The 26,682-nt window shown below is 33.5% G+C and overlaps 1 protein-coding gene across 3 annotated transcripts in view; it reads left to right on the forward strand.

Moving 5' to 3' along the window:
- Positions 1-26,682, forward strand: part of LOC662797 (lachesin) — a 79,891-nt gene that overhangs the window by 13,981 nt on the left and 39,228 nt on the right. For all 3 annotated transcript variants that reach the window (XM_008195116.3, XM_008195117.3, XM_008195118.3), the window contains exon 2: positions 25,750-25,856. In XM_008195116.3, the coding sequence (XP_008193338.1) occupies positions 25,750-25,856 (107 nt within the window). The remainder of the gene's footprint in view (positions 1-25,749; positions 25,857-26,682) is intronic.

The following is a 26,682-nucleotide window of genomic DNA, read 5'->3' on the forward strand; positions in this document are numbered from 1 at the left end:
ACCGAAAGTTTTTGTCTTATCTATTTAAACTTTTTCAGTTGTTAAACACTTGTTTCAGTTGTAACGTGTGTAGCCATTAATTATCCGTCTACGAAGCTTTTTGTTCCAAGAACTTTTTCAAGTTATATTCATTTTATCGTGTATTCGGAACTGCCACATACGCCTTTTCCGTTTTCATCATCTGCTGAAAAAAAATAATACGAAAAGGAAACTTTTCAAAGGTGGATAAGTTTGAGAACCTAGAAAGACACATTAGTTCGTGCCCACCGCACACATTTCATTTATTCACTATTTATTTTTTATTTTACGGTAGTTACTGGGCGCTTTAAATAATTGTATAAAGCTATACGAGTTTGAGTCGAAATTGAAATGCCGCTACACAGCATTAATACTGCAGTAGATGTTGCATATCCACTTAGTTATTTGTTATGCATTCAACCCCTAAGCTAAGGAGGTCTACAATCTGAGACCTTTACACTTCTATAGTGGTATGACTTAGCTGCTGTTTGCATTATGTATTCCTTAAATCCGCCGCCAGATGGTACATGCCCACCTGCTATAAAATGATTCACCCAAAGCCGAAAAATCGAATTTGTTTTTGATAAAAACGCTTTAATTCCTCTCTTTTTAACACTTTAGCCCGTTTTAATAAACACTATGAGTGATATATGACATTGTGCAATGTTTTAGTTAATGAATTGCATACAGTATTTCACAACTTTTGTATAAATTTCCTAATGAGATAAGTTTTGTGTTTTGCTACACCAACATTCCGCATTAGAAGGAATATTGTGTGGGATATTTCGGACGACCGCAATTGCATGTCAATTAACGTATCCTGACAACTGGACAACATTCCTTAGGTTAAATCAACGAAATGCCTTCAACATTCCTCCCTTCGAATATATCTTCTGATGTATTTATTAATTCTCCACCGCATTTATTTTCATTTCGCTACCATCGGTATTTATTATCATCCTTCTGCAGATTCCAATAAATCTTCACAGGTCATGCATTTTCTTTTTCATACCACCTTTATTACGTGCTTCTAATTACTGCACAAATCAAATAAATAAAACATATCTTGGGTAAAAATGTGCAATTAAAATACTTGTTTTTCTTCAAAATTCCACAAAAAGTGGCGCCAACAAACTATTTCTCTAAACACAATCTGATTTTTTCGACTTTCGAAATTGGTAGATTGATCTAATTTTTACATATAAGCCAAGGATATAAAAAATATTGTCTTTAATAATGGATTAGATGTGTGACCCGCGTATTCTCCACTTGTGTCTAAAATAGCCTGAGCAAAAACTAGGAGTATTTAGCGACTTAAAAAATAATTTCATACTAAAGTTTGTTTTATTTGATCGATTTGTTATTAAAATAGATATTAGCCAATCTCATATAGACTAAGTACTGCCATCTTTGTCAAATTTTCTGGTTAGGTTTTGTGTTTTTATTTTCAATTTTTCTGTTCTTGTGTCTTCTTTCGTTGTTTGAGTTAATTTGATGGACTTTACCTTACAACAGCACAAAGTTAATAGAACACTCTGTATGAATTTTCAGCAGAATTAGACCATGTGTAAATAAATGGTTAAAACAGCAAAGTCAACGGCATAAGCCGGAATTTTTCTCAGTCGACCACCTTTCAAGCTTTTTTATTTATTTCGCTATTGTGTAGTAAGTAATTAATTTTCACTATAGTGTTGTAGTTGTGCATTTATATGCAAAAAATCGTTCGCCGGAACAGTTTTCGGAAGTTACAAAAGATTTGTGAATTAATTACCCACAAGAAATACAGGGTAAACGTGGAAGAATACTTTTATGAATGAAAATATAAATGAATAAACGGCTGGGCTTATTATTTGTACTCTTTCTTTTAAAAATCTGAATGGATTCTGGAGGTGAAGCGGTATCGTAAATACTTTTTAATTTAAAATTGCATTGCTGGAATGCGGTGGGAAGGTTTCAAACAAATGAAGTGTCCGTTCGCCCTCTTAATAGCGCGACAGATCAAATGGGAGCACTTTTTGAATGCTAAATGATGTAAGAAAATTTAATTCAACCGATTTGTTTTAAGGTTATTAATTTTTCAAACGTGACCACTGCAATGAGCTCTGCACATTCGCCGTAGTGAATCGATGTTAAATTAAAAATAAAACCTGAAAACTGTTTGCACTGGTACATTTAATATTCTTCTCATATATGCACAAAATTTCTTTATGCTCTTTGAAATATTGTGAGTATAATTTCGGTCAAAGCAGCTCTAAATGCGGGGTAAGAAAATCATTTCTATTCATGTTCTCTACATTGTCGAGTTTGACGAAGATCACGAGGTATTTTTAATATACCTCAAGACTCGTTGCAGACAGATTTTATTGGTTTTATTGTTTGACTTTTGTTGATGTATTGCTTCAAGACTTTCTTTACTTAAACCGATCATGGTATTTAAGCCAAGACTATTATTTAAACAGGGTTCTCTACACCATCCATCACTGTGGCCTGGCTCTACTATTAAAAGCACAAATGTAATTTTTTGTTAGCAAATCAGAATTAATTAATTTGGAATTTGTAAAAGTAAAGAGTTTCATCCGCGGACTGTATTCAACTAGATTTTAATTATTAGAAGTTGGTTATATTTTTTTGCTTACGGACTCTAAGTAATAAACTTTTTGGAAATTTAATCTATTAATGGAAGAAATAACCGAGATATAATGTATAACTGTAAAGTGGCATGCATTAAAATCAGAGGTGGTTAAGGCTAAGCACAAGGGATCGATTACAAATTCAGGTGCAAAAATGAATTATGTGGAATTCAATACATGCCTTTATTTTAGTTAAAGTTGGAAGCTGGAATTCTTGTGAAAATTTAATTGCAAATCTATTTTTGTAAATGAAGTAAACAACATATTGGATTTGTATGAGAGATTATACGCAAAATAATTGGTGCTTATAAATTTTTACTTTTAGAAGTTTTTTTCTAAAATGTTGTTACAAGTATTTTTATTACTTTTATTATTATGTTACGTTTTTAACAACGAAATTTAAATTTAGTTACGCTTGATTGTCAAAACCTGCGGATATTTCTTACTTCTATAACATCAAATTTATACGCTTTTTTACTTTATTTTACGAAATTTCTTCGTGTAGTCGGTAAATTACCGATCGGGTCAATTCAGTAGTTAGGAGTGTTGTGTCTCTTTTGTACAATGTACAATAAATCTTGATACTTATGACACTCAAGGCACGTAATGGTGGCATTGCCTGTCTTGCATTAAAGTTAGAGTCTTTGATCCAGTGCTGTCTTTGGAAGTATTGTAGTAAATTTACTTGTGTGATCAGTTGATGACGTCTACGTTAGAGAACACAAATATTGTTGCTACTACCTACATTGTTCTTGACTTCTTGTAATATATAAATTAGTATACACATACATTTATCAACAAAAGTTGTAATTTTTTTGTTAAAAATAAACGAATTTTGTTTTGTAATGTGTTTGAAATTTTCTTCCTGCAACGATATTAGTATGAATTATGGAGATGATTAAAGATTATGGACGTCTGGCATTTAAAGCCCTCGGCTGTGCGGTCGGACTCTGACCATGTCCTTTATCCTATCCTCTTTTGGGACCACTGTGTGTCAATCTCTAATATCTATGTAGGTTGTTGTCTACCGCCTGGATAATAAGATTAATAAGGCAATAAGAACAATATAATTTTGGTGATCATTTCAAAAACATCGGGAACTTTGTATTACACTTGTATTAGTAATTATTTGCTCAATCTTTGAAACGAACTTCCATTTTGTCTATTTTATTTGTTAATCTGGCTGGGAGGGTCTTTGTGTGCCAAAGATTTTATCTGAGTTATGTTTCGTTGCCTGTAGGCATCGTATTTTTTCAAATGTTACATTATGTGATAAATGTCCTCTGAAATGATTACGAATTTAGTTATAGCGTTTATACGACAAATATTGCATTAATAACGCAATTGAAGCACAGCTTCGTCAGTGTGTTTTAGTAGGAGATGTGCCGTGTACAAATTTTACCGGCTTCGGGTTCATTCGAGTTTCGATCTATTCACTGGTAATTGAGTTTAAAAAAGCCGATTAAGAAACCATCTGATTTCAAATAGAGCTTCAAATTAATTAATTAAAATCATTTGTTGATAAAATTAATTGAAATTTTCCGTTCAATTCGCTCGAATTAATAGTGAATTATTTGACCAGTTCGGTTATTGATTGTGGTTACATGTAATCTTCATTGTGTACTATTGCACAAACAATAATGACCCCAGTATATGTGCATTGTGAATATACTCAGATTGTTTCGCTAATGAGAAGATTGTGATTCGTATGTACGGTTACATTAAACTTCCAATCGCCAGGAAACAGACATCCTAATAACTATTCGGTGTTAAATCAGCTTTGCTAAGATTAAAACCATTTAAAACATTTTGACCCATTTTCAAGTGCACATATACATAGATCTCAAAGTCATTTATCAAAGATTTTCATATTTAGGAGAGCAGGACACAGGAATGGCCGTTACTTTCTCATGATGAATGTGTCACAGGAGGCAGTTTTCAAAATGCTATATGTGACCCGTCACATTTCCTCATTTTCTACAATGTGTGCATACGAAAAATTCATATACAGGAGCGTTTGAACGTTTGCGGCCTGCAAGCAAAATAACATTCATAATAAACCGGATTAATGCACTCATTTATAAACTCAGCGTTGTTATCAGAAGTTTACTGAATAGAAAAACTTGTTGAAAAGCTCGCCAAAGCTGTCTTACGTGTAACGTTTGAATCTACGACTAAAGTTGAACAATTTCAATCCGAGAATTAGTGTAATTTCCGGTAATTTGTAATAATGCATGAAAACTCGATTTGTTATAGACGATCAAGATGGAAGCAGCATTTCTTTAAACTGTAACTAGTAAGATTTTATCAGGGATAATAAATCAAGTTTCAGTCTACGAGAGCGTTTAGATAAAACCCTCGGAAGCTCCGCTTGAACCACCTTAGGCGATTCTCGCTTTGATTTGTCCCAACTGCACAATTTTATTTATGCTTCCACCCCACATTTTACGAACCGTATATATGTATATATCCATATATATTAGCAACATTTGGCCGTCAAATTAAAGAACAGCCACACCATCTCAAACATTCTTCTCTTTAAATGCAAAATCTTGTACTCATCATTCGTTTCTGTTGAAACTGTATTTACAAAGCGAGACTTGCAAACACCCCTTTTTGACGTTTGCTCTAATTACTAATGAACAATTTCCGTAACCGCCGACAAGTGTTTGTAATCAACGGCAAAAAATTCAATTTATAATTAAACGTCAGTATTGCAGTTAAGGAAATCACGATTCCGCAGTTTATAAAACAGAAACAACAAGGTTTTCCTTATCTACATTATTCCAATCTCCGACTTTAGCTGTATTAAGTACATAGGAACTAAAATAGAGCTAGCGTCTGACAACATTTCATACGCGTAAGATGAAACAAAGTAAAACTGTACGTGACTTAGAATAAACTCCTCAACAAATATTTGTTGCGTCTTCATACACATACACAACTTTACACCTGTGCCTATGCACCACTTAGTGATGAATTTCAACAGTTTCAAGACGCAGCCTGGGACTCCCCTAATGAGCGAACTCTTTAATTGCATTGCAGTTTGAGGCTGGCAAACATAAGTTGAAAAAATGCGCATTCTCCAACTTACAAGAAAATTAAAAACCTTTAACAACATAGTGTTAATTTATCTGCTAATAATCTGCCTAAAAAATTAGAGCCCTGGTGAACGCAAATAAAAATCGCTTGTAGGGTGGTTTTGCAAATTTAATATTGTGTAAACTGCAGCTTTATTCGTGGCATAAATTTAAGATTATTTAATTCCATTTAGGTATGTACATGCCCAATCCGGCAACAAGTTTGTTTAACCTATTCGCCTACATTGCTCATAAATAGAATTCTACCAGACTAACGTGAAAATTCCATTATGTATGTATAAATACAACCGTTATAACCCAGAGGAAGAGGTTAGTTCCTATTATTGCATTAACAAAACATTACGAGCGTTAAATAGATCGCTCGGATCTTGAAATGATTGGGTCTACACACACAAAAATGAAAATTCTTTAAATTCCATCCAGTGTTTTCTTGTCTAAAGTATGGATGTATATTTTTGCTTTTTAGGTTTTGTTTTACTCGACTACTTCGTTTCACATAGAGGTTCTTAACTACTGTTTGTTCGCTGTGTTTCCACCAACACTCCAAATCTAGTTTGCCAAACTTGTAAATTGTTATCTTACAAATGGTTCAAGTTGCGATACTACCAGCATAAAAATTATTTATTTAATCGTAAGCGAAGTTGTCTGCATTAATCGTTTCATTAAAAACTAAAGTTTCTCATAAAGGTAATAATAGTAATAATTTACGTAAAAAGACACAAAGACGGACTGGAAAGTTATTGGCCGAAATATTAGAAATAAAATAGTTTACTAGAAATACTTAAGGCGTTTCATTACTTTTTAGGGAACAATTGAGATTTTTAAAAGAATCAATTTAAATACCTATTTCCGTGTACGATGAATATGATTGAACTGAATTTACATTTACAATTTAATTTTGGATGTCTGATCTGTACACAGAGGTAATCTTTTTTTTAACTTTTTATTTGGTTTTTGTGAAGACTCCACATAAATAATAGACATGTTCGAAAGCTTCGTATTATAGAAAAGTTATTTGCTTTGTTTTCATCCCCGATGCACAGAAAAATCTGGATTTTCACTTACACACTTTGTGGTTTTGCCTTCCCAAGCCTATAAATGTTTGATTATTAATCCTGTATTTATCAACTGATAGGTGAATGTGTCAGCTAAATATTATATCAATGAGGCGCATATTTTGGTTTCCTTTTTGGCGTGGCTTTGTGTCGGCGTTAATTCAGACGTTTTTCTATAAATAATTGATGCAGGATAGCTCAGTGACAGTACAGAGTCGGTTTAGTATATAAGCATGGGAAAAATTCGATTTCAAAGCGACAAAAGCTTTGAACTGGCTAAGATAGTGGAAAATATTGGCTTTGACGTTACTAACCCGCTAGGGAGTCGACTTTAAACAAAGACTTCAAGTTTAATTTTAGTAAGTTTGAATGTATTTTGCGAAGTTCTATCTTATTTTTGTGGTAGAATACCGGTTTTAAACAATTGTTGGGTATATGGAAAAGGAATTTTCTGAGCAGGAGATGAGGTGCGATTGGACGGGGTTTTTGTATACGCCTCATTAATATGAGTTGTGAACGAAGATTGCAAAACGATTTTATAACGATGATAAAAATATCGATAACATGTAAATTGCAGACTAGGCCGGAATATAGAATGAATCAAATGAACGAGCAGCATGGCAGGTTTATTGGCTTAAGAAGAAGCGTTAGGGTGGTGATAAAATGTCTGTTCGTGGCAACAATGCGTCTTGGGACTTGTCTTGTACAATACATGTTGTGGGTTAATTCAGAAACTTCTAAAACGCTACTCTGACCACCGTTCGTTTATACAATTTACAAATCTAAGTCTTTCCCCTAATCATCGCCAAGGGCCCAACTAAGCCAGGAAACAATTACTACTTTTACGTGCCTCTCTTCTGATTTAAAGCTAAATACAATAACAAACAAATACATTTTTGAAACAAATCTTCTACGAAGTTTTACTAGTCGCAGTCATAGACAATAATCATATACGTTTTTACATTTCACATAACTAATTTTCGTACACTCTACGTCCGTGTCCGACGCGTCAGAGCTGCCATAATGATGGTCATTCTCATGTGAAGAGTTTAAATTATCACCAGAAAGTGCAAACATACATATTCACTACACCAGGCAATTATTTATGATGCTGTTCAAGTAAATAATTCATACAATTTAACGTTAAGTTATGTAAAGCTTGATCAATAAAATTATTAACGATCACTGATCAATCATTTATTACCTAAGTTAGAAACAATTACAAGCGATTACACACAGAGCTTTTCATTTATTTCTTTCTCCCACTGCAACAAAGGTGATGCTAGGATCACTATTTATGTCACTGGTACTAGAAATCGAGCTTCCTCTTCTGCGTAATTAATAATTAGACGTTTGTCTCTATGACACGATATCAATTTTTTTGAAAAAGAAATAAGAGGAAACTTGGGATTGATATCTCATATTCAACTCCCCCAATGTCTCCAAAATCTTGGAAATGCATAAAATCAAGAGGGGTTCGGTTACATCACTGAAATTTCCCACCTTATACGTACGAATAAAAAATAAGAACGTGCGAATAAGCCTGTTAGTCTGTTACATTCTGTGCATGGTAATCAAATTATTAACCCCTTTGTATGGCGGTGAGTCACGTTGTGAGATTTTTAAAGTGTTGTTCTTTTTCGGAAGGAATAGAACGCTACCTAAATTAAAAAAGATAGCAGAGCCGGATTTTTAAAACCTACTCAATAGGTTGACATAGAAATAAACATATTAATTTTAGTCAAGTTAATCAGGCTGTTACTAAACTAAAGAAAAGAAGAGAAATCTTTTTAATGGTTTCTGTAGGTCGTTTATCGTTGACGACATACGGTTAAAGAATTTTCAAATTTTTCTTGTTTTTAAAAAAGTGGAACAGTGCAGTGATTCAGGCGCCTCCACCATTTGTCATACGGTGAGGTTGAAAGACATGAGGGTTTTCGTACGTTTTGGGAACTATATTCGCCAATTCAAATTTTTCTAACTCCTTTTTGCGTTATTTTGAAAATACAAACAACACAATTATTAATTTTTTAATTAATTTCGGGAAGATTTAGGGGTGTTAGATGTAGCCAAATTGCTTCGGTGGATGATTTGATTTGTTAATCGCATTTCAATGCGGCTCGTTAATTTGAAAAAAGCTGAAGATGTTAATTGAGGTTTAATTTATTCGTTTGTTTACTTGAGAATGAATACTGGAATGAAATGGGCGAGCGCGTAATTAATTAGCAGGTGAAGCATACATTACAAGTTTTGTGCTTATGCATGGGGGTTTCTAGGTGTTGGTGTAACTTAGGCCGTGAAGTTCTGAATCCAACCTGACTTTTAACAGCGGTAGACCACCGAAAATGCCACCCCAACATTATGGTAGACACAACCGCGATTGAAACGCTACGTGTTTACAATTCGGAAAGTTGTGTTTAGGCGAGCTCGTCGGCTCTGTAAACACGGCAAAGCCGTGTATTTTCAGAGGAACTAGTGAGTGCTTTGCTTGCCGTACCGTGCCAATAAGGTGTATAATTTTGCATTTGATTTGCATGCCAGATGATATGGATAACATTTTGCTGCTGTGCAAGGTTACATCGGATTTCGAAATGCTATTAAATTTCTATGCATATGGAATGAAGAATGGCCAACGTTGCGGCGCACTTTGGGTATCCATCATCACTGACTTTGCATTATAATAACTAGCTCGCCCTCAGAATTGTTCGAAAAGTACTAGTTCCTAATTTTAAATTGCTCATTTGCACCATTAAAAAATTAAAAAACAAGAAATGGCGGATAAGGGTGCATTTTATCCAAGGATAAATTGCTTTTTTCTTAATTATTAAGTTTAGCAAGAGATTTTTCACAGTCGGAAAAATTTCTGGGTTTCTATGGCATCAAAATCATGACAGAAATGACCAATTATTTTAAAAGAGAGCTAGGAGAAAACGGTTTTTTCTATCGTAAAGTGCACATCAAAATCTATTAGATAGGATAGGGGTGTTAACTTTTTTTTAATTTTTTTTATTTTCTCAATTACGGCAAAACTATGTGAAAAAGTAGTACTATTTTAATCCTTATCTATGCAAAATGATCCGGGGAATCGATTGGCATTAAGAAAATTATCAAATTCTCGATAGTTTTTAAGTTGTGAATTTTTTAAAATTTCACCAATTTTTTTCTTTTATTTGCAATTTTCTCGAAAATTATTAGTCGGAAAACAATGATCTTTTTTGAAAAAAATTGATTATCAAAAGAGCTTTCCAACGATAATACACTTCATAGGGTTATCTCTAATAATTCCGGAGTTATTGCTTGACAAATGTTCCGGGTACCCAGAATCGACCAAAATTGCGATAAAAATTGCAAAGATCAAAACTCTAAAAATCGAAGCAATTAATTTTTTTTCTACTTTTAACAGTTCTAGAGGGTTGTTAAGGCATATATAAGTCCAAAAAACTATGATAGAACGAGTTTAAAAAAATAATAATTTTTTCGCTTTCTTGCAGGTAACTTGAAGAAATTTTAGCAAAAAAAAGCAAAATTTTAAATCTCGTGAAAAGCTAGTATAGTATAGAAAATGAGTTGCTGAGTTCAATGGAACAAACCGCATTGCTCTACGACTTTTAGTTTTTAAGTTATGAATTTTTTTGTTGAATAAAATTTTCCACTATAGAAAATGCCTATCTTAATTTTTAGCAAAAAAATTTCAAAATGTTAGATCTCGTTAAAAGTTGGTATAATACGGAAAATGAGCCGCTGAATTCAATGGAACAAACCGCATTGCTCTACGACTTTTAGTTTTTAAGTTATGAATTTTTTTGTTGAATAAAATTTTCCACTATAGAAAATGGCTATCTTAATTTTTAGCAAAAAATTTCAAAATGTTAGATCTCGCTAAAAGTTGGTATAATACAGAAAGTGAGCCGCTGAATTCAATGGAACAAACCGCATTGCTCTACGACATTTAGTTTTTGAGTTATGAATTTTTTTGTTGAATAAAATTTTCCAGTATAGAAAATGCCTATCTTAATTTTTAGCAAAAAAATTGAAAATGTTAGATCTCGTTAAAAGTTGGTATAATACAGAAAGTGAGCCGCTGAATTTAATGGAACAAACCGCATTGCTCTACGACTTTTAGTTTTTGAGTTATGAATTTTTTTGTTGAATAAAATTTTCCACTATAGAAAATGGCTATCTTAATTTTTAGCAAAAAATTTCAAAATGTTAGATCTCGTTAAAAGTCGGTATAGTACAGAAAATGAGCCGCTGAATTCAATGGAACAAACCACATTGCTCTACGACGTTTAGTTTTTGAGTTATGAATTTTTTTGTTGAATAAAATTTTCCAGTATAGAGAATGCCTATCTTAATTTTTAGCAAAAAAATTGAAAATGTTAGATCTCGTTAAAAGTTGGTATAATACAGAAAATGAGCCGCTGAATTCAATGGAACAAACCGCATTGCTCTACGACTTTTATTTTTTGAGTTATGAATTTTTTTGTTGAATAAAATTTTCCACTATAGAAAATGCCTATCTTAATTTTTAGCAAAAAATTTCAAAATGTTAGATCTTGTTAAAAGTTGGCATAACACAGAAAATTAGCCGCTGAATTCAATGAAACAAACCGCATTGCTCTACGACTTTTAGTTTTTGAGTTATGAATTTTTTTTGGTGAATAAAATTTTTCACTATAGGAAATACCTACCTTAATTTTTATCAAAAAATTATAAAATGTTAGATCTTGTTAAAAGTTGGTATAATACAGAAAATGAGCCGCTGAATTCAATGGAACAAACCGCATTGCTCTACGACTTTTATTTTTTGAGTTATGAATTTTTTTGTTGAATAAAATTTTCCACTATAGAAAATGCCTATCTTAATTTTTAGCAAAAAATTTCAAAATGATAGATCTTGTTAAAAGTTGGCATAACACAGAAAATTAGCCGCTGAATTCAATGGAACAAACCGCATTGCTCTACGACTTTTATTTTTTGAGTTATGAATTTTTTTGTTGAATAAAATTTTCCACTATAGAAAATGCCTATCTTAATTTTTAGCAAAAAATTTCAAAATGTTAGATCTTGTTAAAAGTTGGCATAACACAGAAAATTAGCCGCTGAATTCAATGAAACAAACCGCATTGCTCTACGACTTTTAGTTTTTGAGTTATGAATTTTTTTTGGTGAATAAAATTTTTCACTATAGGAAATACCTACCTTAATTTTTATCAAAAAATTATAAAATGTTAGATCTTGTTAAAAGTTGGTATAATACAGAAAGTGAGCCGCTGAATTCAATGGAACAAACCGCATTGCTCTACGACTTTTAGTTTTTGAGTTATGAATTTTTTTGTTGAATAAAATTTTCCAGTATAGAAAATGCATATCTTAATTTTTAGCAAAAAAATTCAAAATGTTAGATCTCGTTAAAAGTTGGTATAATACAGAAAGTGAGCCGCTGAATTCAATGGAACAAACCGCATTGCTCTACGACTTTTATTTTTTGAGTTATGAATTTTTTTGTTGAATAAAATTTTCCAGTATAGAAAATGGCTATCTTAATTTTTAGCAAAAAATTTCAAAATGTTAGATCTCGTTAAAAGTTGGTATAAAACAGAAAGTGAGCCGCTGAATTCAATGGAACAAACCGCATTGCTCTACGACTTTTATTTTTTGAGTTATGAATTTTTTTGTTGAATAAAATTTTCCAGTATAGAAAATGCCTATCTTAATTTTTAGCAAAAAAATTCAAAATGTTAGATCTTGTTAAAAGTTGGTATAATACAGAAAATGAGCCGCTGAATTCAATGGAACAAACCGCATTGCTTTACGACTTTTAGTTTTTCGGTTATGAAAATTTTCAATTTTCAATCGCCGATTACGGCCAAACTAAAAGAACTATGAGAAAACGCTAATTTCCTCTTTCTTGGGGTTAAAATGCTTGTAATTGCTTGATGCAACAGTTAGGAGCTACAAAGCTTGGTTGGTACCCGTAGCTGTTCAAGTGGAAGGCATGTAAAATGTAAAGATGTTGCCAGCCATATTAACTCTGGATTTTTGAGGTTGGTGAATAGTTGATGTAGGGCGAGTATCGAAATTCGGAATTAAATCTAATTCTGCAAGGGGCCTGCAAGAATATGTGTGATGCGTTATTAAATTTAAATTCCGCCTGTCCTAATCTTATTTGCTCTTTCCATATTTAAATTCAACTGAGGGAAAATGATGAGTTCGTAATTTCATATATGTTTTTAGAAATGTCGTCATTCAGCGGATGAACACGTCGCCGATTGATGATTTTATTTGTTGGAATGAATTGCGAAAACAAAAGGGAAAAGCAAAGTAGTTCGCTACATCAAGTTTAAGCAGCACACTAATTTAAGTGACGCTGTGTTTAAAAGGCATACTTTTACAAACGTTATGTTTATGTAGACAACCTCAATAAAATTGTCTTACGATAGTAATGTTTTTCTTTCAAGTTTGCAGCGTTACAGAATGAAAAAGTATGCTGACTTAACAATTCTTTCCAACTCGCTTCATAATCCCCAAAAGCATCGCTCGCGGCTGCGAGACCGTCCAACCGCAAACTCTGGTTCCGCGTGTCTCTCTTAGCCTTCTGCACACACCTTCGTTTCATCAAACTTTATCAAATTACATTTTTATTAACCACTAACCATTGAAACCAACACTGACAACCTACTACAAAATTACCTCTTCTCCCAAACGCCACTCAGGCATCGATACATCTTCAGACAAGAACCTCCCCAAATGCGTTAACACCCGCTTATGTGCCAAATCTTCATCTTTTGGAAGAAAATGTTTTTTTTTTATTATCCGTACCACAGCAAAACTTCTGACAAGCAAGTGGGCAAGAGTATCTTTCTTTTGTATTTTTTAGTAGGTACGCAACGTTACGAATGTAATTGGTGTTTTAAATTATGCAAAGTAATAGTTTGGTCACTGTTTTCACCAATTTTTACAACGTGTAATTGAGAACGTTGCTCGTATTATTACGACGCCGAATAAGTGTTATCAAAGTCGTCAGATGAGTAATGAAATAATATCAGAATTCGCAGTTTGCCCGGTTAAATTAACGATGAATACAGAAGGAGAGAGGAGAAGAAGATAAGGCTACCTTCGTTAAAAACCCAAATCCAATAAAACTTATTTTTTGGAAAGTTTATTACAAGAGACAGTTTTATTCGCAAAGAAATAAGATGTCTTGATAACAAATTGTCGAGCAAATTCTGGTCGACGGTGGTAAAGTTTATTTAACTCGGTGGGATTAGACCTAACATAAATATGATAAAATGTGACGAATTTGAATCTTTCTCTTGAACAGTTTTATTGGCATAAGATTGCCTAGCAAGGTTCTGGAATTATGCGAGATGAATACTCATCTTACGGTAGCACATAACGGCGTGGAATTTGATTTCAAGAAAGACTCCTACGAGAATTCTGTTGTAATTGCTACCATAAATCTGTTTGCCATATCGCAATCGCTCACCGTGCTGCGCGTAGTCAGAAGGGTCCGCAAGAAGCACTGTATTTGCATAATTGAACAAGTACACAAAAGTCACCTCCTTTTTACAAACCCTATTCCACCATTTCTGCTTTGTTCTTCTGTTGCTCTTTGCTTTTAAAATCACTGCTTCTCCCATCTTGTATTCAAAATTAACTTGCAGTGTCATTTGGAAAACACAGTAATATTCCCTTACGATAAATAAAACACAAACATGACTTCAAGCCTCAAACCGTAATTAATCTAAATTCACAACTATTGTGTCAAAGTATTCGGCATAAATTACCCTTCATTTTTGTTGTGTGTAATGCACTAAAGAAAAACAATCAAATCCTTTCTAAACTATCAACAAACGTAATATTAATTTTACTGTGTTAGAGTTGGTTTGTCCGCTACTACACAATAAAATATCCACATTATAATTAAAACGTTGCTGAACCAAATATTCATTTTCTACATTATTAGTTATTATCAGCAGTGATTATTATTTTGTGGCGTTGCAAGTGGTATAAACATATTTTTTTACTAAAACACCACTAGGGCACTGTTCTTTTTTCATTTTAATTTACAATTACTGTAACAACACTTGTTGACTTTTTTTGAACATGGTGAAGTATTACAAGCTTTTAGAAAGAAAACTAGTTACTTTACGCTTTGAAGTGTTTAGAATTTTTAATTAATTTCGAGTCTAAATCACGAGTGAATTATAGTTTCACTATGTTAAAACGTTTCTCACCCCATTCAATACGTTTGTCGTTAAGTTGAAGCGATTTTGTGTTATTTTATTCCAATAAAAATAAGGCTTTCCCTAGAAATGCTTGTCATATTTTCTCCGTTCATGCTCTTAGGGGTGCTCTTTTGTCGTTATTTGCGCATTACCTGCAATTCGCAAGTGTTAAATTTTTGGGTGTGCGTGCTTAGGAGCACATATTGTTTTGTAATAAAATGTAAAAATGTCAGATTATTGAAAATCAAAATACTCTTTGCTATCTTTTTCTGTTACTGCAAAATCGAATTCCGGTAACCATGGAGCGAATTATATGTAAATTATTGGAAAAGGACGTGCGAGGAGGAAGCATCTAATAAAGCGCAAAGTTATTTTAAACATTTTTAAGAAAGTTGGCAACAAGAGGGAGTAGAAAACGACAGCTTAAAAGACCTAGAAGCAAATGGATAAGACATGCAATTTTCATGTCTGTACAGATCAAACGTGTAGTAATGTGTGCACAAGTAGAGCAAAGAAAATATCAGTAAATATCTCAGACTGACACGTTCTCTTCGTATGTTCAGAACTGGCTTGTTCATCAGTGACAAGAATTCACAATATAAATTCGTTTTATCATCAAACACTCGTTTATTAGGTACGTATCAAAGGATTACGTTCCATCACATTTTGAAACAATTGCAAAAGGTTTTTAATGACTCACTTAGCGTCTGAAGTTCGGTGTTCAAAAATTCCAAATAAATTAATTGCTCTCCACTTGGCTTTCACCCAAGTTATAGTGAAAATGTAGCGTTATTCAGACAGCAAGGCGGAAAATTTGGCCAGATGTCCCTAAAATCTCGTTTTATTACATACTGTTCGCACGATGAAACTGATCATTGGAACACATATAAACAAGATCAGGGAGCACCGCGTGCAAACGACACAATTACATTTTTGTAATATAACAATAACAAAATATTAATTTTAATAATTAATTGTCTGTATTCTTCCTAATTATTTTGTAAAATTCTGCAATCCGTCTGTGATTTGCTTCCTACCGGCTCTTCTTTTTCAGACAGATCGTAGATTTTGAGTGCAGTAAAGGGTAATAAAATTTAATTTAATTTTTTATTTTGATACAAATCGCAAATTCAAAACAAGTTAAAATTTACTAGTCAATTAGGCAAACAATAAACTGCTGCTAATGATTAACAGTTGAAAATTGAATTTACGTGTATGTAACGAATTGAATTATAAAGAAAATTTCTAGCTATTCTCATTTAAAATCAGATTTGGTATAGTTGTTGAAAATAAAAAGCGTTTTGTGGGTTCAAAAACAATTGGTACTAATTAATTCTCGGCGTTAAATAATAAAGAAGCAACGAGTTATAAGCCGCTAGGATTGTACTCAAGCATTTGCCTAAACTGGATCGTGTAAAATATGTACGTTAAAACAAAACTGAATTAATTTTGAATAGGATCATATTGTGTTAGAGCGAAAGTTGTGCGTGAAGCTTGTTTGCATTTTCTTTGTTAATTTTGTAACAAGAACTTCAAAATAAATTAGGACAATTCGTTCTACACTTGTGTTCGCTTGAGACTTGTGTTAAATCATGACATTGTGGTTGAAATGCTGTAGTGTTTGCATAGATAATGTATTCTGCATAATGAATTCACCAATTATCGTAAATTGGAAAACGCGCGTATAACAAAAAGAATTGTTAATAAAATCGCTATCACTTTTCGGCGGTAATTAAATGAATTATTGAAAACGAAGCATGAGCAATAACAGCTTATTATCGACCTGAACAAGGAAATGCTTCTGTTATTGGAGGTATCCTTTTCCCTCTTAGGATATCCGTTACGGGTGTGTCGCAACCTCAGCTATTACATTCACGACAATTCGAGGCTTTATAGCAATTCGCTCGATAACGCGGTCCAAAAACTATTTTTCTCGGGCATTTTGCTTGTGGTTTTAACTTTATAATTGTTCATAAAAGCGATGGCATGTCTTTTTCTAACCGCTACTATGAAAAGTATACAATTTGATCATAAAGTATACAAACATCGAAACATCTGTGGCCAAAAATTGGAAGGAAAATAAAGAAACCCACCCTCACTATTATTTTGTCTAAATATGAATAAAAGTTTTAACAGCTTGTTACTAGAAAAATCGCTTTTGTTTTGCTTTTGCGATTTTTTTCGATTCTACAAATATTTAAACAGAACATCATTTTGTTTATGAAATTAGCTATTTATCACGGCGTTAAGTTTAACTGGGGTGGTGAGCATAATATTCATAGTTGTGACGATAGTGTTGCCCTTGTCTTTGGTGTTTGTTGGTGGTTTTAGATATCGCCGCAGAATGTGAGTGCACTGTGATAGAATATTAAGTTTGAACTTGATGAGGGTTAGGGTGGCGGTATAGCTGCAAGATTTCATTTAAGTGAGGGTAATTCTATTTTTGAGTGTAATGAAATTTAAAATATTCCGAAGAAATCTACTTTTCTTGAAAAGAATGATTTGGAAAATACGACGAAAGAATGATTCAAGTTTGAATTTTAAGTAACGACTAACCTGTTTAGCTGTAAATTCAGTTGAGACTGAGTGCACTAAATTTTAAATGTGACGCACACAAAGGGTTTTGTCTATTGTGTTTCCTTCATTTTATACGCAGGTTATGATAAATTCTCGCCTAAATAGTGTATAAATGGAGAAACAGACTTGATTATAAAGTGGTTTACATGCTTTATTTGCCAGGGTTGCGTTTGTTGATCTACCTTTTCATAGCTGCCCGGCTATGCCTTTCGAATGTTTCCAACTCATTCGCTCAACTCTGGAGACGCAGGCTCTAAATAGAATTAAAATATACTCATTAATTTCGGAACATTTCCAGAATAATAATGCTAATAATTATCTTGCAATTAACGATTAACCGCCGACCTCTGCATTCCACACTATTCCCTCGCCACACTTATCTCCTAGACTGTGGCAACAACCCGAGCCTTAAATTTTGCACCTCCTTTTCTCCTTTTCGCCACAACAGTAATACTGGTTTTCACCGTTATACATTTTCCTATCTCTATTCTTATCAAGGCGGAGGGTGAGAGAAAAATGCAAGATTTATATATAGACTAGCCTCGGCTTAACATGCTCCCACTTTCCGCCGTTTGCGGATTGAGTTTTTATTTCGTTAGGAATAAGAATGGTGATCTAATTATGTGATAAACAGAACATCCATGCCGGATAAATGCCCCTTATTTTTCACCACATTTAGTGGGCATTAAATCTTGCAGAAATAATATATGAGTTGAGAATCCTCGTATTAACCGCTGTAATTTAGGTGTAAAATTGCTAAATGGCGCATTTCATTGTATTGAAATAATGAATGTCTCTCAGTCGGCTGGCTTGAGCAGAAGTTGCGTCTTGACTTGAGTTTCCGAACGGACCTACTTTTAGCAAAATCCTCACGGCCACATTGAGATCTTCCTTATAAACAGACGACCTGTTGCCGCTTCCTACAAATAAATCAAAAAGGTTTTCAATCCTCTTACACTAATGCACTAATTAACGACTATTAGCGAACGAAAAGCTTTAGACTTGTTTGGTTTTAACATGAAACCCTATAACTATGACAACTTTTGGATCTTAAATCGTGTCGCAAACGTTATGAAATTCTAGTTACCGTGTTTGCTTTATGCAAAAGTGGATTATTTTTTAAGCTGTACATTCATCAACTTTGCTGCGCTACGTCTTAATACTTCCTCCTAAACAGTTGGCACATTTATCAAAATTTCTAGACAAACATTGATTCCGAATTATTAGATATGTACTACAAAAGAGGTTGCTTTTGGTGGTTCTTGTCTTGTAAATTCTTCTTGGAGGTCATCAGTATTTAGAACATTTACCTATAAGGGGATGTAAATTCTTGCATTGAAACTAATTGATAATCCAAAACGTATTAGGATGAGATATAACAGTTTTTTCGTTGCGTATTTGATTATTGATGGATACATTTTGTTTTAACTGGCGCTTATATTCACAAAACTGGGTTAGTGGAGTATTAAGCCCGTCTATAGATTATAAATTCTAAATACACTGCATTATTAATTTGTGGGTTAGTTCTCCCACAAATGATTTTGGTATGCACATAGCATTTACGCTGAGTTTGATAGTAATGAACCCTAAAGTAAACTGAGACGTTTAGTCATTAACGTTTTGACGTTATAGTGGATTGTTTTATTTAAAAATTGTTAATAAATAATTGTGCAACTGTCACTTCCTACCTCAGTCGTGTGGCAAAGTCTGCGATTATAAACTTTGACCCAAACTCTATAATGCACATTGGCTTTTGCTGTGAATGTATAATGTTGTATAGTTGAAACAGTCCTGCATGGCAGTGGAGTGGCACATTCGGGTTTTTTGGAGTTAAATGTTTAATAGTTTAGTTATTTGGAACAAATATCCTTTATTGGTTGGATTAATGCAAGTTGATTTGGCTGTATCAAAATGGGCTTGATTTATTATTATTCGAACTAAGCAAACAACTGGTGACGTCTATTACATCAAAGTTTCGCCGTTACATATGCGAGATTGGAAACGGGTCCGAATCCATACGAGCCGTGTATATGCAGTTCAGACGTAGGAAGGCAATGGGACATCCTTTTGCTGCCATCCAATCGATTTTAATTTCCGACTTCTAGATAGATTATACCGCTGCAGTTTAAGGAACGCCTAATTTTTTTAAACCTTATTCGTTGCATCAGCAGTCAGGTGTAAGTGGATGTAGTCATTTTCATTCATAAATCTTCCTGCTAAATTGAGATGGTATACTAATGCGCCCTAAGTTATTTATTGCTTATAACAAACCTTTTGTCCGACTTAAAGCACGTTGTTACGAAATAAAGTTGTGAAACTTGTGTATAAGGAAGATATTAATGAAATTACTTTATAAACCGGCATCAGTAAGAGCAATATAACTAACGAACTCTGATTATTAGGCCCGCAGCTCTGCAGAATTTGATTTAAATTTTGCCCCATTCGATGAACTTTCCGATAATACTCTAATTAGATGCTTCCTTGGTCTTCATATATATCCCAAAAACCAATAGGACGTCGCGTGTCATCAAGAAAATCCCTTTCTTAGTCGCTTACTCATAGCAGACTTATTAAAGATGATACCCGTTCAAGTTGAATACGTTTATATTTTCTCACATTAAACAAATATTGCTTTAGTGCTTAAATTAAGTTAGAAATCAATATTTCGGTGAAGCCATTGATTAACCGCAAGCTGTTATGATATTTGGCACAAATGAATCGAAGTTTGATGTCTCATAAAATAACTGCGTTTAGACAAACAATCCCAGCCGGAAAACTCAAATATTTAGCTGGTTTCTTATTTAGCTTACCATTAAACTCAGACTTTTTATCTCAGGTAGCGATCAAATCATTGTGTGATCGGGTAGTTTTTATTGTAAAGCAGAGGCAATATCATTAGTAGACATGCTTGGGGCTTGCCAAAAAATGTATTATTTACCAGGCAGATGAACGATAAACGGATACGTGGTAAACTAATTTTTATGCAAATTCCTAGGGTGTAATGAAAATGATTAATAACGCAAGACGCGGCTCGAAGAGGGAAATTTGTGCAAAATAGACACATAATTTTGTTTTTTGTTCTTAACCACTCTTTCTAAATTTAAAACGACTCCGTTCGAATTTACTAGCGTCTAAGCAAATTTAGAAAATAAATTATAAGTATCGCATTACTTTAACGAATCCTTCAGGTTGTTTGACATTTCTCATTCTGATACCCATGAGAAGCCAGGAAAAATTTGTAGTCGTTTCGTTCTTATTGGTTTTGTACGTGTTTTTAAATTAGGTGGCCGTACCTACTTGAAATCGCAGTTTCTTCGGTTTCGGTCCAATAGTTTCAAGCTCCCTTGAAGTTCTAATTGGGAATTTCCTCGTTTATTATTTCAACCATTTAGGTGATATGGTAACACCCACAGGTGACACGACTCACGAAAGGGATATTAATCAAAATTAATTCTGATGACAAGTGGTAGGGATTACGGATTAAGAACCTATCGTAAATCAATACATAGAGAAATTCTTACACCCACATACATTTTGATCAAAACAGTGTTACAGTTTTTTATAATTTGAACATAAAAATATATTTTTGTTTTTAGATTTTTTGTCTTTAACTAATTTTTTCCCTTAAAAATTGCGTACAAGTAAAATTTTCTAAAGTCGTGATTAACCGATTTAGTTACTATGTTCTCAAGAGAAAAGATTCGTAGCCTGACACCCGTGTTAACAAGTAATTGTAATGGAATATTCAAAGTGTTAAAATAACACAAACAAAAAAAAACTACGAGAAGAATACTATACGTAACATGAGAGGATATCTATTTTAGACTCCGGTCAACTAACCACAGTTATTTCTTTTAACCATTTTGTTTTGGTTCTTATACAAAACATTTGAATGGCTCACCATGTTCGTACAAATGAGTATCAGTATATCGGTTTTCAATTTTACTTTGTAATTTATACGGACAAACATACGTTGATAAATATTGGCACATGTATATTGGCCGGCTGTTTTTGATAATGACCAAATTTCATATTTGGGCTACATCATACAAATATGCGTTTTACACAATTTGTCATTTAAGACTACGCGTGTTTTTACAATAATTGTGCATATTCAGTGCAACTCCTCTCCTGCAGCCGCTGACTGCAAACAATTCCTATGCCAATAAAGGGCAATGGCAAGTGTGAATCTGGACATCCAATTTAGCCACTTGTATGACATTATATGGATAATATCGATCTGGTGGTAACGTGTGCAATTTTACTTTGCATTAGTATTGCAACTGCGTTCCTAAACTGCGCACTCTTGTATTGAGAACAGTAATGGGGGTTGTAGTATGTCGTGGTTAATTAATTTGGACAATGAATGGGCAAAAGTGATGGATTGCATTTTTGAGAAACTCAAAAAACTGCTCGGATGTGGAGAAATAATCGCCTAACTAGTTGCAATTACTTAGTAAATATATTCAGGTGGTATGTCGTATGCCGACCACGTATCGGTGGTAATAATAAAGGGCGCGTTGAGAGGGCCAGCTTGTGGTGGTGTGTTGTGGTTTTCAGCGGCGGCAAAATGCTCGCAGGCTAGGGGAGGAACTGTGGTGCGTCTCCTGCGTGTTTAGGCTGAGAAGCGCCATCTGCTCTTCCGCCACCGTGTTGTCATAATCAGGAAGTGATCGTCGGAAGTCAGGTTAAATCTTATGCTAACGCAATTAAATCTCAGATAAAGTACCATCTCGTTCTCTACCCGAACACCGACAATGCTAATGTGGCTTAATTAACACAGATTTCGTTAAGTTGTTTCCTCTTCAACATTTTTCAACTCAGAATCGGACATTTTTTTTTTATTCTTTTGCCAAAAATTCTAAAACAATGATTATACCTTGGTCCCAGTCGCTTTTTTTGTATTTCCAGAAATTCAAAATCTCTATTTGTGGAGTAATGTCGAGTTAGAAAAAAACTAGAAGTCTTGGCAATTTTATTATGAATTAAGGTTTTGCCAGCCACTTTCTCATAGAAATTACAGATGCCTCCGGATCAATATTACACTCCGTGTCCGAACAGAAGATTTAATTCTTTAATGGCTATTTAACATTACTTCTTTATTAAAACAACGTTGAATAATGTACATATTACGCAGAAAGATTACCATTAGCAAGAATTTTTTAATTAAAATTAAAATTGTAGGTTCAATTTTAATTAATTCTTTCAAACATTGTTTACACCGAGCTGTTACTTATTTAATAAATGCGCTCTTGAAAGCTAGACAGTATTTCCATCCAAATGTTGCATAATTATGTTTAAAGGTAAAATATGTGTTTTTAAAGATTTGGCATAGATTTATGGCATAGGGGCTGAAATACAAACAATAAGAAACTGGAGGCCCTAGACATACACACACACGCGCGCACACATACTAAATATTGGTTGGCAATTGTTTTTATTTACAATAACGTGGCAAGACTGACAAGATGGTTGCAAACTTGCTGAACGGGTCCTTGAAATGTATAGTATTGTAGAACAGTAACAAGTAGGCATTGCTTTAAAGTTTGCCAACTTAATTCAGAATGTTTCTTCATATTCAATTATTATCTCCCACTGTGATTCCCTTTGAAAGCTGGATTAAATTTAAATCAATAGATAATTACCCCATTTCTCATTGTTATTATATTCACCCTTGAACAATTTATATTTACAAAAATCAACATCTCTCGCGAAGTGTTTGCTTGTTAATTTTTATTTTAATTAGACTCAAGAAAAAATAGCAACGTGCTAAGACACAATACTCTTAATTAAAAAGCAGTATTTACTTTTAAATGATATTTTATTATCCTTTTCAACATAAACAAGAAAGATTAATCCTGCTGCTGTAAAACACTAAGTGTGATAATTAAGATTAAGCTTTGCCTCCAGGAAACACACTGCCTAACCGCAGGAAATTCTTTCAAGATTATGTGCTGTTGAGTCTTTGTTTACGACTCCACGTTGTATTTTCCTCAAATTTCCAAGACACAACGGTAAAAATTAAATTAGGGGACAACATGGTTCGATCCAATACCAGATTGTGTTTATAATTTTTTACGCATTTAAACTTGGTACTGGTGGAAACCAAGATATGTCGATCGGAAACTATGGATGGAATTTGCTTTTAGAGGCGTGAAGACGTCTCAGTTGATCCCACCGCCAACCGCACCCTGACAACTTACAGCCATGTAGTTGCACAGTCGTGTTTTAGTATTCAGCAGATAATTGCAAGAACATTTATGTATTATTTACAACGAAACCACAGATACTTACTAACTTTAGTTCAATTTTCTGCATCATTCTGCCAAACTACAAGCATGCATTTAACACGATAACACGTCCTCTGATCACAACTAAGATTTTAGACTGTCCCCCTGATTTATGCAACTACGCAACCATATTTCGTACCTTTTAAAACAAAAATACGTATTGCTAGATATTCTTTTATTCGGATTTTGTATTCATATGGTGTATTGGAAGTTTCTGGTGTCTTAGCTTGGAACAACCTGTATTAAACTTAGCTCCAAAAGTATTCAGTTACTGCTCTAAAATGCACCAGAAATACGTGTATTAGCCAAAAATCAATGTCCGCACGAAATGGTTAGTGTAATTTACGAAATTTTTGGGAAACTGATTTTGATTTTAATTTGATCTAGTTTTTTAAATGTCTTTCGATTGACAAAAACCAGCAACAAACCAAATTGTGAAAAACGTAATGAGAAGATAATGGTCTTGGACTTATTTAAATCTTGGTTTAACTTGGTTGCTTTGACAGAGCTGACGCTATAAGTAAATGGTGGAATTTTTACGGTAAACTGGTGTTTTACTATTTCATTTCTCAACGTTTAATTTGCACTAAAAATTAATATAGTGAGGTGTGGTAGGTGTAAGTGAAGAATTCCAAAGTGTTTCTTGTTAGTAATTAGTAGTTTGCTAAGATGGAGGAGACAGGTTTTCCGTGTCTTACTTTATCCCAATCTTCGATCTTAGCGGTATTAAGTACACACAAAAGTTAAACAACCCCAAAGATCTCACGAGATTTCTTACGTATAAAATGAAGTCAAGTAAAATCGTGAACGTGACTGGGAATAGCTTGTTGCTAATAAACGTTTGTTCTATCTTTTAACTCTTTCACTTATGTGTGAAAGAGAAAGTTATTCTTTTTAATTACCTGCACAATTAATTTTTGTAAAGAATCAACTTAACGGCACTATCTTAATGCCAATCTTAATTATATTTTTCGTATACTAAGAATCCTTTCCTTAAAACTAATTAAATAATGTTGGTGCTTTACCCTAGTGCTAGAAAAGAGATTCATTAATTCGGAGGTTTTCAATAGATAGCATGTTGTGAGTTTGCCACCGGATCGATATACCGTTTGGTTTGTAGAGTGTAGTCTCAATAGAGACAGGATATTCTCACTGTTATGCACTTTCTATTCGTTAAAACAGCCCGAAACTTGACCTATAATGATGTCAATTCGTTCAACAATCTGACATTCTCTACATTTTCACGACTCCGCAAACTTTGATTCCCTGGTTCTAACAATTGTCGAATCTACATCTAACTACATAAGTTCAGTCTTCCAAAGGTTTAATAATTTAATAGTTCTTTTAAACTTTAATTTGCCTGATATTACAAGTCCTGAAGGGAACAGCTCTTTCTAATTAAAAAGGTTACTTCAACGTAACGTATATTACAATTTATTAAAGCATTTTTTATTGTTTGTATTTTTGATCTAAATACTTTTAATTAATATCAAGTGTTGAGCTTCGAAAGAAACTTTCTGAATGTAAACATTAACAAATAGCAAAGTTCGCTGCACCAGAATTATAATGAAGATCTTGATAGAGACTGCATGAGAGATTAAGAGATGGACAGTTTTAGTGCCGTGGAAACCACAGAGGCTTGTATCTGCCTCTCTACTTGACTTAGTTTTCGATATTAGTTAGTTATGCCATGTTTTATTCAAAGTTCGAATTTCTATTTTTAGTTTGGTTTAAAGTTTTATGATAGGAATTGGGTGTTTTCAAGCTCAAAAAATTATAATTAAGATCAGTAATTGAATAATTTATGGCATCAGTTGAATTTCGCCTAATATAGATTGTCGTTTCAGTGGTCGTTGAAGAACCTGAGTTTACAGACACTATAGAAAATATAACTGTAGCAGCGGGCCGCAACGTAAAGTTCGCATGCTCCGTCAAGAATCTTGGAACTTACAAGGTAGGTAAACATTTACATCAATTTGTCTTTTAATTGTGTTTTGAATAATACATTATTTGAAAGTCAACGTTTGTTACATTTATAGAGAAATTTGCAGAACATGTTTTACCTACAATAAGTTAGATTGCCCGCCCACAGTACGTTAACAGTTTGAGAATGAGCGATGATTATCTTTTATTAGGACAGCGTGAAAATCCGGTAAAAATATTCAGTCACATTTTGCTGAAATAGTCATGACTTTATGGTGAGGATTTATTTCACCGACAGGCGTCCCAGAGGTCTACTTTACAACTTTATTGACGCCCTAACTCACTAAACTTGTGTAAAAAGCAGCCACGTTTGTTTAATGCTTTTTTATAGTTCAAGAGTTGTCAAGATGTGGTTTTGAATTATTATCGTCGGCTTTATTACAATTTCGCGCTTTTGAATAATACAACTCATTTTCAATACAAGGTAAACTTATTTGCTCCATTTTTTAATGCCATTTGTTCGGCGAGACCGTGGCTGGCACCTACCCCACGCCATTTTTGATTTATTCGCACTGACAACGTCACCAGGCCACATAAAATTTTATACTATCCAAACTTTTTAAATATTCTAGTTGAAATTATGCTGATTTACAGTATCTGTTGGCTGAAAATTGAGCTATCACAATTTTTAAAGAATGACATACCTACAAATAATAAAATATAAAGTTAGTAGTTAACTGCAAATATTTTTTACTGAAAACGAGAATTTTGGACGTGAAGTGTTAGTTTGGAACGTCCAATTATTTGGACCAATGAAATTGAAGAAACTGGCACAAATATGTAAAAAAATTGCTAAA

Source organism: Tribolium castaneum, chromosome 10, assembly GCF_031307605.1.
Source record: "Tribolium castaneum strain GA2 chromosome 10, icTriCast1.1, whole genome shotgun sequence".
Lineage (NCBI taxonomy): Eukaryota > Metazoa > Arthropoda > Insecta > Coleoptera > Tenebrionidae > Tribolium > Tribolium castaneum.